At 52.7% G+C, this 11,924-nt stretch overlaps 1 protein-coding gene across 2 annotated transcripts in view; it reads right to left on the reverse strand.

Moving 5' to 3' along the window:
* Window positions 1-8,708: 8,708 nt before the first annotated feature.
* Window positions 8,709-11,924, reverse strand: part of FOXA2 (forkhead box A2) — a 4,132-nt gene continuing 916 nt past the window's right edge. The window contains exons 2-3 of one of the 2 annotated variants that reach the window (XM_023518380.1): window positions 11,604-11,673; window positions 8,709-10,610 (exon numbers count right to left, since the gene is read on the reverse strand). In XM_023518380.1, coding sequence (XP_023374148.1) covers window positions 9,309-10,610; window positions 11,604-11,672 — 1,371 coding nt within the window. In that variant the 5' untranslated portion in view covers window position 11,673 and the 3' untranslated portion in view covers window positions 8,709-9,308. Of the gene's footprint in view, window positions 10,611-11,603; window positions 11,715-11,924 lie in introns of those variants that run through there. The other variant, XM_003798473.3, reaches the window with a different exon arrangement.

Genomic DNA, 11,924 nt, shown 5'->3' on the forward strand with positions numbered 1-11,924 from the left:
TCGTTCTCATGCTCCCACCTTAGTCTGACACTCCATTTCCCAGTACGGAGCAGGGATACAGTTTAATCTAGAACTCGGTTCACTTCCAAGAGGTGGCCATTCCCATGCCCTAGACACCCTCAGTGTGGAGCTGGCCTTAGAAACCTCATGTCTAAGTGTCCCTGAAATGTCAAAATGGAAGATTCTAAGGCTGCAGGAAATCTCACACCACTAAAAATGGACCGGCCAGGGAATTTAGCTACCCTTGAAAAGAAAGGGAGACCTCCACACAGAGCCTGGGCTCTGTTTGAAGGAGGGCCACTGCTCCTTCTACTCTGTGTCCCCACGCCCAGGCATAGGTAGGTGTCCAGCCATTGCTGGAAAGCAGGCTCATATGCCCTCTGTGGTGCCCTACTCCCAGACTTGAGGCCTACCGGGTGCTGGGTGCTGGTCCCTCTGTGATGGTGGCAGGCCAGCCTGCATCCTATCTGGGGCAAACCTCACAGGCAGGAGTCTATCTAGATCTGCATTGTATGTCTGTGGGGGCTGGGGTGTGGGTGTGTGGAGAGCAGCTGTGGGCAGGGTATGAATTCCAGCTCCCTGTCACCTGTGCTGTCCTGCTACCAGATGCAGGTCAGGAGGAGGCCAGAGGTAGGGTTCCTTGCACTGCTCCCAGAATCCTGTGGTAAGGAAAAAGGCTAATAGGCTTCAGCTCAGAAATAATTTGGCAACGTGGATTGTTTTAAGCTCATATGTCAGCCCATGGTCTCTGCCCCTGACGTTTTTTCTCTTCACTGGCATTCCTTCTTTCTAATCATAATGCAAGGGCCGTCTTTCCGAGTCTCCTATGTGTCAGCATTAGCCAGGGGCCCTGGAAGCTTCAGTGCAGGGAGATTCTAGCTCATGCCTGGGTGAACCTGTGGTTGGCTGAGGAGCCACAAAGGGTGGCATGAACGTGCTGTGTTACCCCAAAAGAGACCATGAGAATCCAGCCTGACCTACTCTCTTCCAGGACAGTCAGTGGGGTCTTGGCTGTCTTCCCAAGGAGACCCCTTCTGAGGTCTTCCTGTTTCTTTCTAGCTCTCTCTAACACTTCAGGAGTCCTCATTACTCACAGTGACTCATCTCACAAACTCTGGGGTTCTGGAGGAGGCAGGCTTCCTACTGCATTGACATGGGAGGTATCTAGGCCCCAAGGGCATATGGAGCCAGAGGAAGTTGGAGGGACAATGAGTTGAAAGACTTGAGCCCAAAGCTGGGCTCCAAAATTAGATCAAATTCCCTAACTCCTCTCAGCTTAGGCTCATCACCCATAAATTCTGACTTCTACAAGTGGGCATGAGGAAGCCAGAAAGAGATCTTACTCATGAAGACACAGTGGCATGGTTGAACAGATTTCCCATAAAGAATAGTGAAGAAGGGCTGGGGTGGGTATGGAGAACACTAAGAGACATTAAGATGGAGGAATAAATGGTGAAATTTCTGTCAAGAAAATGGACTCAGTTTTCTGGGTAGAGGGTAGATTTTCTCAGCTAGTGAGGCATAGAATTATGAAGTTAACAACTACTTTCTGTGAACGAAGTGCTCAATTTAATGTAGCTCAGAATTGTAGGGAAAAAAAGAAAATATATAGTGAAAATGGTCCCCTTTGTTTTAAACTTAGAATGGGTTTTAGAAGCAGCGACCTGAGGAGCATGTCAGAGCTTCATGCCAGAGTGTGCCTGGCTGACACCTGACTCCCCTGCTGAAGATGCCTCTGACCTCAGCACACAGCTCTCTGTGACCCAGGTCCTGCCCTGCCTGACACTTCACTTCACACTGTTCCTTCACAGAAAATGTCATATAATCACCATCTGCCCTCCCCAGTTCTAGAGCCACTCACCTCACTCACGCCTTAGCTCCTTACAAGGCCTCTCCTCCAAATACCTCCCCAAATTATGTTTTATGTTTTCAAGTAATGGTCTTCTAACCTTCAAGAATTCACATTAGGAATTGTATGGCTTCCTTTAAGCAAGCAAACATTTTCCAACAAAATACAATATATAATTATGTATGCTTTGCAAAAATAGAAGAAATAATGAATTGAGATCATATTGCTAATAAAATAGGAAGCTGAAATGTATCAGCATGCAATCCTATCTTGGTTTGCTGAGGTCCAAAACATTTCCACTTATTCTTCAACCTGTATTTTGTTCTTTTCAAATAAATGAAATAAAGAAAAAGCTGGTTTATCTATTAAAAAAAAAACAACTAGGCCCTAACTATTTAATCTGGCAGAGGAAGAACCCCACGCACGAGTGAGTAGAACCAAACAACAGTAGACAAATCACATTCCTAAGTGCCAGCACACATCATGCTCCAAGATGTTCTGAGCTGCTGAAATTTTCTATCTTGGTTAATTTAATGCTGTTTAAGTCAAACAGATATAGCATTGCTGTCATTGCCTCTAGCCGCTTCTAATTAGCAAGAGATTAAATTGCAAGCACTTGCCCTGGTGAGACTGTGAGACCCTTGAGTTTTGCATGAACAAATGTAACTTAATTTGTGTTATTTCTTTCAATAGTCCTGGCTATCAATTGTGTTATCTAACAATGAAATATCTAGAAAGAGAGATAGACAGATAGATAAAGGGCAAGTAAGTCAATGCTTTTTTAATGTGTGTGTGGGGGGGCTTGAAGGAAGGTGACAATGACATCTGACATGTTTGTATGCATATAGATAATGAGCTCAGAGCTCTAAGGAACAGCCACTAGCGCAAAAAACAAGCATACTGTGAAGGTGTGCTCAAAAAGCAACCCTTGTCCTCAGCCTTTCCATGAGAAGGACGTGAGCACAAGGTGCCAGCTTCTTCTGCAAAGGATGTACAAAAGATCTGGAATAGGCTCCAAGGGTGCAGCAGCTGAGGGGGAGGGGAACAGGCATCACCTCCAGTCTGGCAAGAGGGACCACGATGGAATTACAGCTTGTAAAATAAGCCTCCATCAGTCTCCCTGGAGACAGCCGGCCTCAACTTGGGTGTTCCCCCTTGTTAGCCTCCGTCATAATTGGTCTCCCCTCCCATCCTGCAGTTGTTGGTTTTCTGTGTGTGGCTTTTGGTGTGAGCCTGTTAGGTCATCAACAAATACAATGGGGGGAGGTGGGGAAGGGGGGGACACACACACGATTGTTTTAAAGAAGAAAGGAGAGAAGGGATAAGAGAGTGGGCAGGAAGGCTGTGAACAGAATGGGGAGATGCCCTAGGATTTAGGCTTCCGAGGCAACCCCTGGAGAGCTCCAGGGTAGGGAACTCCCTGGGAATTTTGTCAAAGGGAGAAGAGGCCCAGAGCTGGGGACCCTGCTGAGCTTTCCTGGGGACTTGCATCTGTTCCACACTATTTTTGTTTGCGTGTCTCTGAGCTATCTGTGACTTCCTGTCTACATCCGGTGCATCCCATTAAGAAATAATTTTAAAAAAAAAATCCCAATCAGGATGATTTGCTCTGGAAAGGCCTCTCCTGTGGAACTGAAGCTGTAAAGAGCAGCCCAGGGCCTTAGGAGTGGGGAGGAGGTATAGGCCGTCCACTGTTAAAATAGTCTCTCCCTCTTACTCTCTGTCTTTTCTCCACCCCATCCCATCTCTTTTTCCCCTTTCTCAAAGGAAAACCAGTCCTGGGGATAGAAGCTATTAGAAATCTATGACAAAGCCCAGAGGGGAGATACCTCTGCAGTCAAGGACTGAAGATATAGCTTCATTGTTTTCGCTCAAAAGGGGCTAGATAAGATCCTGGGATGCTCAGATCTTTATTTACTGTAAAAAAAAGAACATTTGAAGAAAGGAAACAACTAGAAGTATAATTACACGGAGTTGCAAACTTTTAGGGGAGTGTTGCTGTTGTTACTGCTTTGGTTTTGTGACATTTTAAATTTCACTCACCAATCCTTAGATGGCCTGGGATGCCATGGTGTGGCCTCCTGAGCTGGTGCCCACTGGCCCCCACCCACCAAAAGCATTTCAGGTCTGAAACCTTATTCTTCTGCTTTTCATCAGGGACAGTTAACTGGGGCCAGTGGTGCTTGGGGAGGGTGTGGATTGGGGGGTGGCTTATTCTGCGGCAGGACTGGAAGCCTACAAGTCCGAGGACCCAGCTGCTCTGCCACTCCAGGTCCATGGTGGCTGTGGGCTTGGAAAACGTCTCCCTTCCTACCCTCCCTGATTCACAGGCAGAAAAGGCCTTGCTACTTTTTTTGAACACTCTTGGTGTCTACACATTCCAGACGTCCTCTCAGCCTTGCCTCCCCTAAACCGGGTCTTCCTCGAGCCTCTGACGCCTCTGAGAACACTAGTCCCCCCAGGTACCTCCTCGGGCAAACGCCTTTCCCTGCTCCCTATGAAAATCCCCCAAAGCACTGCGGACCCTCCTCTTTTTATAAAGCTGGGAGAAGGCAGGCGATAATGATCAGGCGTTTAAATTGGCCATTTGAAAGATTACATCTCTTCAGCTAGGGTCTTTCTTTTAAAACTCTGAATTAAGGCCTGTGGCTACTCGCACCCAGCTTTCAAAGACTGGGCACCTTTTAATTGGGACGTGGCGCTATAGAAGGCCAGGGGGAAGGCCGTGGGGCGACACTAGTCTAATGACAAGTAATTGACGGATTCTAGGCTGCGTATTACCAGTGGAATGGGGAGGCATTAATTATTTAAAAACGATTAGCCTTGCTGTGTGTCCTGCAGCCGCTCCTTCTTGTTCAGGGAAAATAACCGGCCAGGCGAGGCGAAGCCGGGTCTGGGAAGGTGGCAGGCGCCCTCTCCAAAAGGCTTTGGGTGCACTGGACAACGCACACAGGCCAGGGTGCCAGGGAAAGAGGGGAGGGGACATCCCGGGTCTCCAGACATGGAGGCGACCACATAACGCTGACCCTGATGATTAGCTAAAGCGATTTCCACCCACGTCGGTGAGAGAGCTGGTGTCCGCGGTGCAGACAGGAAAAGCTTGTCGCGGTCGGAGGTGGTGGCCATTTCCATGAGCCAGTTACCCAGGGCGTCTCAACGCCTGGAAAGACCCAGAATAACCAGACAACTGCTACCCCACAAGTTTAAAGCACAGACCTCGGGGAGAACGTGGATCTTAGCTGTTGGGGGAGGGGAGGGAATTTGGTAGACCCCGAAGAAAGACGCGTTTTATCCGTACGCTGCCCTTCAAAGCTGAGGGTCCAGAGGTTTCAGTAGGCAGTAAAGAAACTACTAATTTTTCCGGGTCCGCGCCTCCCCCCAAGCGACTGAAAGACGCAGCTGGTTCTGTTCAGTGGAACTCGAGTCTTTCTGCAACAAGAGCGCAAGCCCGCACGGCCCAGCGCTCCTGCCCAGGGCTAGCCATGGGTGGGGGCTCTGGGGGAAACCAGGCGACTGGGCTGCCAAAAGAATGGGAGTGATAAACGGCCCCGCGGCCAGTTTCTGACTTAATTTTCTGGACTCGGCTCAGAACCTCGAGGCTCTCCAACCTGCCAGCAGCTGAGCGCGTCTGTGTGTAAAGGCCAGCAGCTGGTTCCTGCCTTAGAGCTAAGGTTCAAGCGCTTCTTGGAAAGACTTACTCCTCCCCTGCTCCCGCTTTGCGCCGACCCCTAGGCCGCCCCGGCGGGACTGTTCCGGGAAAGAGAAGGGTCCGGCTTAGACTCGAACCCGTGCACGTCCTGCGGAAGGACTTACCAAGCTTGGGCTTTGGCCTCTCCATATTCCCCCACACCATGCACAGGGGTTCCTGCTGACCCCCACCTAGACTCTGAGGCCAAGGGCATTCCCCACCCCACCCCAAACCCTCCACTCCCCTTGTGAAACACGCGGACCTCGGATGGAGTCCTCTGCAGGGGCCAGTCGCGGCTTCCTCCGGGCCCTGCCAAACTCTGAGCTCAGAGCCTAGACTTAGTACGAGTTTGCAACTCCGCCACCCTTCATCCTTCCGCACCGTGCACGCTCTGAACCCCGCGCAGAAAAAAACAAACCCACGGTGGATCTTCACCCTCTGAGCTTCTCACGCCCCCCACCTCTGTGCCCGCCCAGGCGTCGCATCCTCGGGAAGGGAGAAGAACTGTCTGGGGGAGGGGAAGCGTGAGGATCCGGGTCAGGGGCGGACTCGGCAGGGGGAGACGGCTGGCCCGAGCGGGCGCTCCCTACCTGCTGCGGCTGCGGGCGCCGAGCGTCCAGCGCGAGCAGGGAGGCGGCCGACTGCTCTCAGCCGAGGCATCCCCGCATTTATTTGAGCTCAAACCGAGCGACTGTTGACTTTAGCACACAAAGCAAAGATTTCACTGCCCGCTAGTTTAAAAATGAATATTTTACCAAGATATCGATCAGCGTTATAAAATTCAGTTAAGTACAATGGGATCCTGACAAAAAAAAAAAAAAGAATAATAAAGGAGGGGGAGGCAATATAATATCTGTGCAAATTTGCTGAAGTGTGACGTGGCATGGAAAGTTTACCCTCCTGGAATTCGGATCTAGAATGTTTTTTTCGGTTGTTTACTGACTTTGTTTATTCACAGATCACGGTTGCTTAAACCAGCTCGAGGAAGGCGCGGAAAAAAGGAAAAAAGCGGGGGGGGTAACATTGCACCCCACAATCCGTGGAGTTGGGGAAAGCGGGCGGAGGACGCACAGCAAGCTCCGGAGCTTGGAAGTGGGATTGGGGGAAGGGGCTGTGCGGGCGGGGTGTGAACCAGACAGAAGCTGCTCCGAAAGCGCCTGCTCCCCGACGTCTTTTTTATGTATTCGGGCAGAACTATATCTTATCGGCTGGGATCAGTGGAGGGGGGCTCGCTAAGTAGTTTAAAACGACCCTGGCACAAAGGGCGTGCGTTACGAAACATAGCAGGTTAGGGCAGCGCTTCCAGCCTCCATTGTCCCGCACTCGGCCCCCGGCCCTGCCTCTCCGTTCTTTCGCCACGGGAGCCTTTTATGTGGTAATGAAACACATTTCAGGCTGGGCTCACGACGTGTGTGTCCTTGCCAGGGGGGAGCGACTGCCTGATTGCTGGCTGTGGCCTCCGGAGGATCCCGCCCTCTCCCCAATTTCTCTTCCTTGTGTTCCTTGGGACAATGTGGGATGTTAAAAAGGGATTTGAAGGCAAGACGGGGGTGGGGAGTCGCGAGCCGAGGAGAGGCGCAACCCTCCCGCCCAAAGCGCGTGGGAAGGCCAGGGGTGGGGGAGCAGAGACCCCGCCAAGGTAGCAGAGGGCACATAGAGAGGCAGTGTCCAGGGCTGGGGTGCAGCGGGAACACCACAGGCCAGGAAACTCAAAAATCTAGTCTTGAGAAAAGAGCTTGGGTTTAGAAACCCAAGGCAAAAAGTCCCGGTCTTGGAGGCCCGCACAGCTTTCATCCACTGCAAGCTGGCTGCTCAGGAGAGTAGCCCCAAGCCAAGCGGGCCCACGGTGACACTGGCTTCTGCCCTCCCGGGCCAGCTTGCAGGCCAGCAGACATTCCGGCTCCCCTTTGCACTTTGCCTGGATTTCCACTGTAGTTCCTTACCCGTATAGGGTTGCAAGGTTGTCTGTGGGGAGAGGCAGCAGGATTTGTGAGAATTTATTCTGGGGTTTTCTTGATATTTTTGGAGTTTCATCGAACGCTCAAAAAATACTCACCCCCCCCCAGGCTTGGCAAACCTGAGTTGCCAAGCTGACTTTCTGAGCTTACCAGAGGCTCTGCAAGCGCGTCGGAGGTTGGGGACATTTTACCCTATCATGGTCAATTGGCAAGCTGTGCCAGACACCTCAATACATCTTATTTTTAAAAAGTAAATTTGGATTGTCTTCCAAACTTCTAAACTATCTATTTAAAACTAATTCCAGTAGCACAGCTTTCAAATAGTTCTCCACATCAGGGGCCTCAGCACTCCTGGGCTAGGAAGGACTGCTGTGGTAGGTAGCTCAGACAGGGCACCCACTTCAGGAAGGAGGGTGGGACAGGGAATGTACACTGAGGCTCCACAGGAGAGTGAGACAGGCAGTGTTGAAAAGACAAAGTGCTGCACCAAGAGTTTACAAATCCAATCTATACTCATTGTCGTGAAGAAAGACCTAAGTTTAGAAGCACAGGGAAAATATGTAAAATGCAGGCTTCCTCCAAGAGAAACCAGCCTTGGGGCCCAAGAGACTGAAACACCAGAACACCTTCCAACAGGCCAGGTAGAAAATTAAGATATGTGGAGATTTGTTTTCTCTTGCTTGAATGGTTCACCTGGGTTCTGTGTGTTTCATTCTTGTCAATTTAACTTCAAAATTCTAAAAGTAACCATCAACAAAATTGGTTGAGATGTATATACCGAAGTGTTTGGGGGAAGTGTGTCTGCAAATTAACCTTGACGTCCGTTTAGAGAAATAAGATGGATTGACCAATGCAGATATGGATAGATGGAAAAATGTGAACTAAAGCAGGTATAATGAAATGCTAACTGGAGGATCTGGGCAGTGAGTCCATACATGCCCACTGTAAAATTCATTCAATTTGGGGAAGAGCAAGAAATTTTAATAAAAAATTTTGGGAAAATGGCAACATCCCCCTAACCTAAATTATAATAAAACTTGCCCCCTACCCTAAATTATAATGAAACAGCAAGAGTGTCCCTCCTATCCCCCTACCCTAAATTATAATCAAACTTGCCACCAGCAAGAGTGTCCCTCCCTCCTCCTTGAAATAATTTTCAGAACTGTTTATCTTTTAAGTCAAACAAAGGAAAAACAAAATCTTGAAGAAAAGATTCAAAGGATAAAACCGGCAATAACACTTTAATATAGATTTGTGGAACTCTGGCCCTTGCGGCCAGGATACACATTTATAAGCCATAAATAAAGCACACAGAAACCATAAATTAATCAGACCCAAGACCTGGATTCCACCGTGTTGAGATTGAGAATGCATTTTTTTTCTTTTTCTTGGTCATTTAAAACTGACCCTTACATTATTTTTTTTTTCCTTTTAAACAATAGTACAACCCTCTGGTTCTGTTAAAACTACATGGTTTTACACCAATTCACCCACAAAAGTTTTTTTTTTAAGTAAGACTTTCCTGCAACAACAGCAGTGGAGGAGAACAACAAAAACTCAGAATCTGCAGGTGCTTAAAGAAGCGGAGTCTACACTGTAGTGGAAACTGGAGGTTTTCTAAAAATATGTTTTCCCCATTTTTCTCCTCATATGGGACGATAGGTGTCAGCGTGGCCCTCTGTTTGGGAGGGTGAGGGGGACTGCTGGGGCGTCACAGATTTCTTCCCCCTGGTCTCTCCAGTGAAGACCCCCCCCTTGCCTCCCTTGTCCTTGTCAAACTCTGCCAGAGCTTTCCGAGCCTGAAGCCTTCTTCTTAGGAGGAGTTCATAATGGGTCGCGAGTACACCCCCTGGTAGTAGGAGGTGTCTGCTGCCAGGGGCGAGGCGTCCAGGCCCGTTTTGTTCGTGACCGGGCCCATAGCCAAGCTGCCGGGCATGGGGGAGCCGTAGCCAGGATAGTGCATCACCTGTTCGTAGGCCTTTAGGTCCATTTTGTGGGGCTGATGGTGGTGGTGGCTGTGATGGTGCTGCTGCTCCGAGGACATGAGGTTGTTGATGGAGAAGGGGTGGTTGAAGGCATAGTGGTGCTCCGGCTTAAGGTGGGCCTCGGGCGGCAGGCCGGGGTGGTGGGGCGGGCCCAGCAGGTGGGCCGCGGCCTGCTGCTGCCCAGGCGAGGGCGCGGGCTCCGGGGGACTCAGCGCCGCGGCCGGCGTCCCCTTCAGCTCCCCCAGGCCCCCACGCTTGTGCTCCTGGCACGGGGAGGCGCTCGAGTGAGGTGACTCGGTGCCCGCTGGAGTCTCGGAGGCCGGCCCGGCGGCCTCCCCGAGTGGAGCCTGGGAGGCCTGGGCCCCGGGGGTCGCCTTCTTGCCGCCGCCCGCGGCACCCGCAGCCTCCTTCAGCGCCAGCTGCTTCTCGCACTTGAAGCGCTTCTGGCGGCGCAGGTAGCAGCCGTTCTCGAACATGTTGCCCGAGTCAGGGTGCAGGGTCCAGAAAGAGCCCTTGCCGGGCTTGTCCGGCGAGCGGGGCACCTTGAGGAAGCAGTCGTTGAAGGACAGCGAGTGGCGGATGGAGTTCTGCCAGCGCTGCTGGTTCTGCCGGTAGAAGGGGAAGAGGTCCATGATCCACTGGTAGATCTCGCTCAGTGTCAGCATCTTGTTGGGGCTCTGCTGGATGGCCATGGTGATGAGAGAGATGTACGAGTAGGGCGGCTTGGCGTGAGTGTAGCTGCGCCGGTACGTCTTGGGGTCGCGCGCGCGGCTCAGGCCCGCCTGCCCGTACATGGGGCTCATGGAGTTCATGTTGGCGTAGGGGGCCAGGCTGCCCATGGCACCGGCCGCCTGTCCCCCGAGCGGGCTCAGACTGGGACTCAGGTGCGGTCCCATGCCCGCCACACCAGCTGCCCCGGCCGAGCCGCCCATGCCTGCCATGGCGCCCGCGCCGGGGGACATGCCCGCTAGGGACGGGCTCATGCCCGCGCCCACGTAGGACGACATGTTCATGGACCCGGCGCTCATGTTGCCCGAGCCGCTGCCCATGGCGGCCGCCGACATGCTCATGTACGTGTTCATGCCGTTCATCCCCAAGCCGGCGTTCATGTTGCTCACGGAGGTGTAGCCCTGCGGACAAGGCCGGGGACGGGGGCGACAGCGACAGCGTTAGCACTGTGGCTCAGGCGTGCCCACACCTTCCACCCACTGGGCCGCCCCAGGCCCTGCCTCCCGGGAGGCCTCCGGGAAGCCTCTTCTTCCCCTGAGATACCGAGTCTGTATCCAGAGAGAGCCATAACTGCCCCAGGGGAGGTAGCTAGCTAACTGTTGCTCTGGGCATGTGACCCGTTCCTAGCCCTTTTGTACCTCTTCTGGGCTCTAGAAAGTGGGTCCCCTCGAGCACTTCAAGCCCGGCTCCCTAAATGCATCCCCAAACTCTAAGCATGCTGAGCTGGCGCTGAGGCCGGAACCTCCAGATGCCACCTCCCACCCCAGCTAGCAACCTGCGGGCCGCCGCTCGGGACGCCCGGGGAGCTTCAAGTGGAGACAGTGCCTGTCCGGGTCCTCTCTGGCCCGGCCTTCCTCCCGGGAGCCCCTCCCCGGCCCCAGGGGACCTTAACGGCAGTGACTGAGCGTAGTTCGGGGACAGCCCGAGGCACTGCATGCGGGAAATGGGAAGGAACCGTGAGAGGAACTACACGCGGCTGGGCTTTGCAGCCCCAAACCTCCTTTCTTTTTGTCCAACAGTCCCTGACTCTGTCTCTACCTCAGCCCCCAACTCCTACCCTCCTTCTCGTCAGCTCCCCACCCCCTCGCCGGCCGACCTCCCACCCCTCCCCAGCCGCGCTCTGCCAACATAACTGTTAGGATAGTGCGTGGCTCGGCCACGAAGAGGATTTGGAGGCGCCGCGAGTCAATATTTGATCACAAAGTTAATATTATCTCAAGGCTAACAGTGTGTCGTATAAAAAAGACCCATTTGAGTCGAAGAAGGGTGGAAAAGGAGGCTGCCCAGAAACGCTGGGGGGTGGGGGCGGGTGCCAGCGAGGGAAGCGGTCCTGAGGTCGGGGAAGGAGAGAAAGCCGCAGCCACTCCACTTCCCCGGAAGAGGCGAGTACTTACCTCGGGCTCAGCGTAGTAGCTGCTCCAGTCGGACGGCTCGTGCCCTTCCATCTTCACCGCTCCCAGCATACTGGAAGCCGAGTGCATGGCAGTTTAAAATTTAACAGCCACAACAAACGAGCAGCAATCACCCCCCCACCCCCACCCTCTTTAAAAAAAAAAGTCAGCCAAGGCACCGTCCCCTCCCTCTCTCCCTCTCTAGCGCTCCCTCTCCCTCCGCTCCACTCCCTCTCTTCCCCTTGGCCGGCCGGAGGCGGTGGTTGCAAGTGGGCGGGAGGGGTGGGTCGCGGAGGAGGGGACCGAGGAGCGGAGGAGGCCGGG

This window comes from Otolemur garnettii, unplaced genomic scaffold (genome assembly GCF_000181295.1).
Source record: "Otolemur garnettii isolate 467f Iridium unplaced genomic scaffold, OtoGar3 scaffold00136, whole genome shotgun sequence".
In the NCBI taxonomy this organism is placed as follows: Eukaryota; Metazoa; Chordata; class Mammalia; order Primates; family Galagidae; genus Otolemur; species Otolemur garnettii.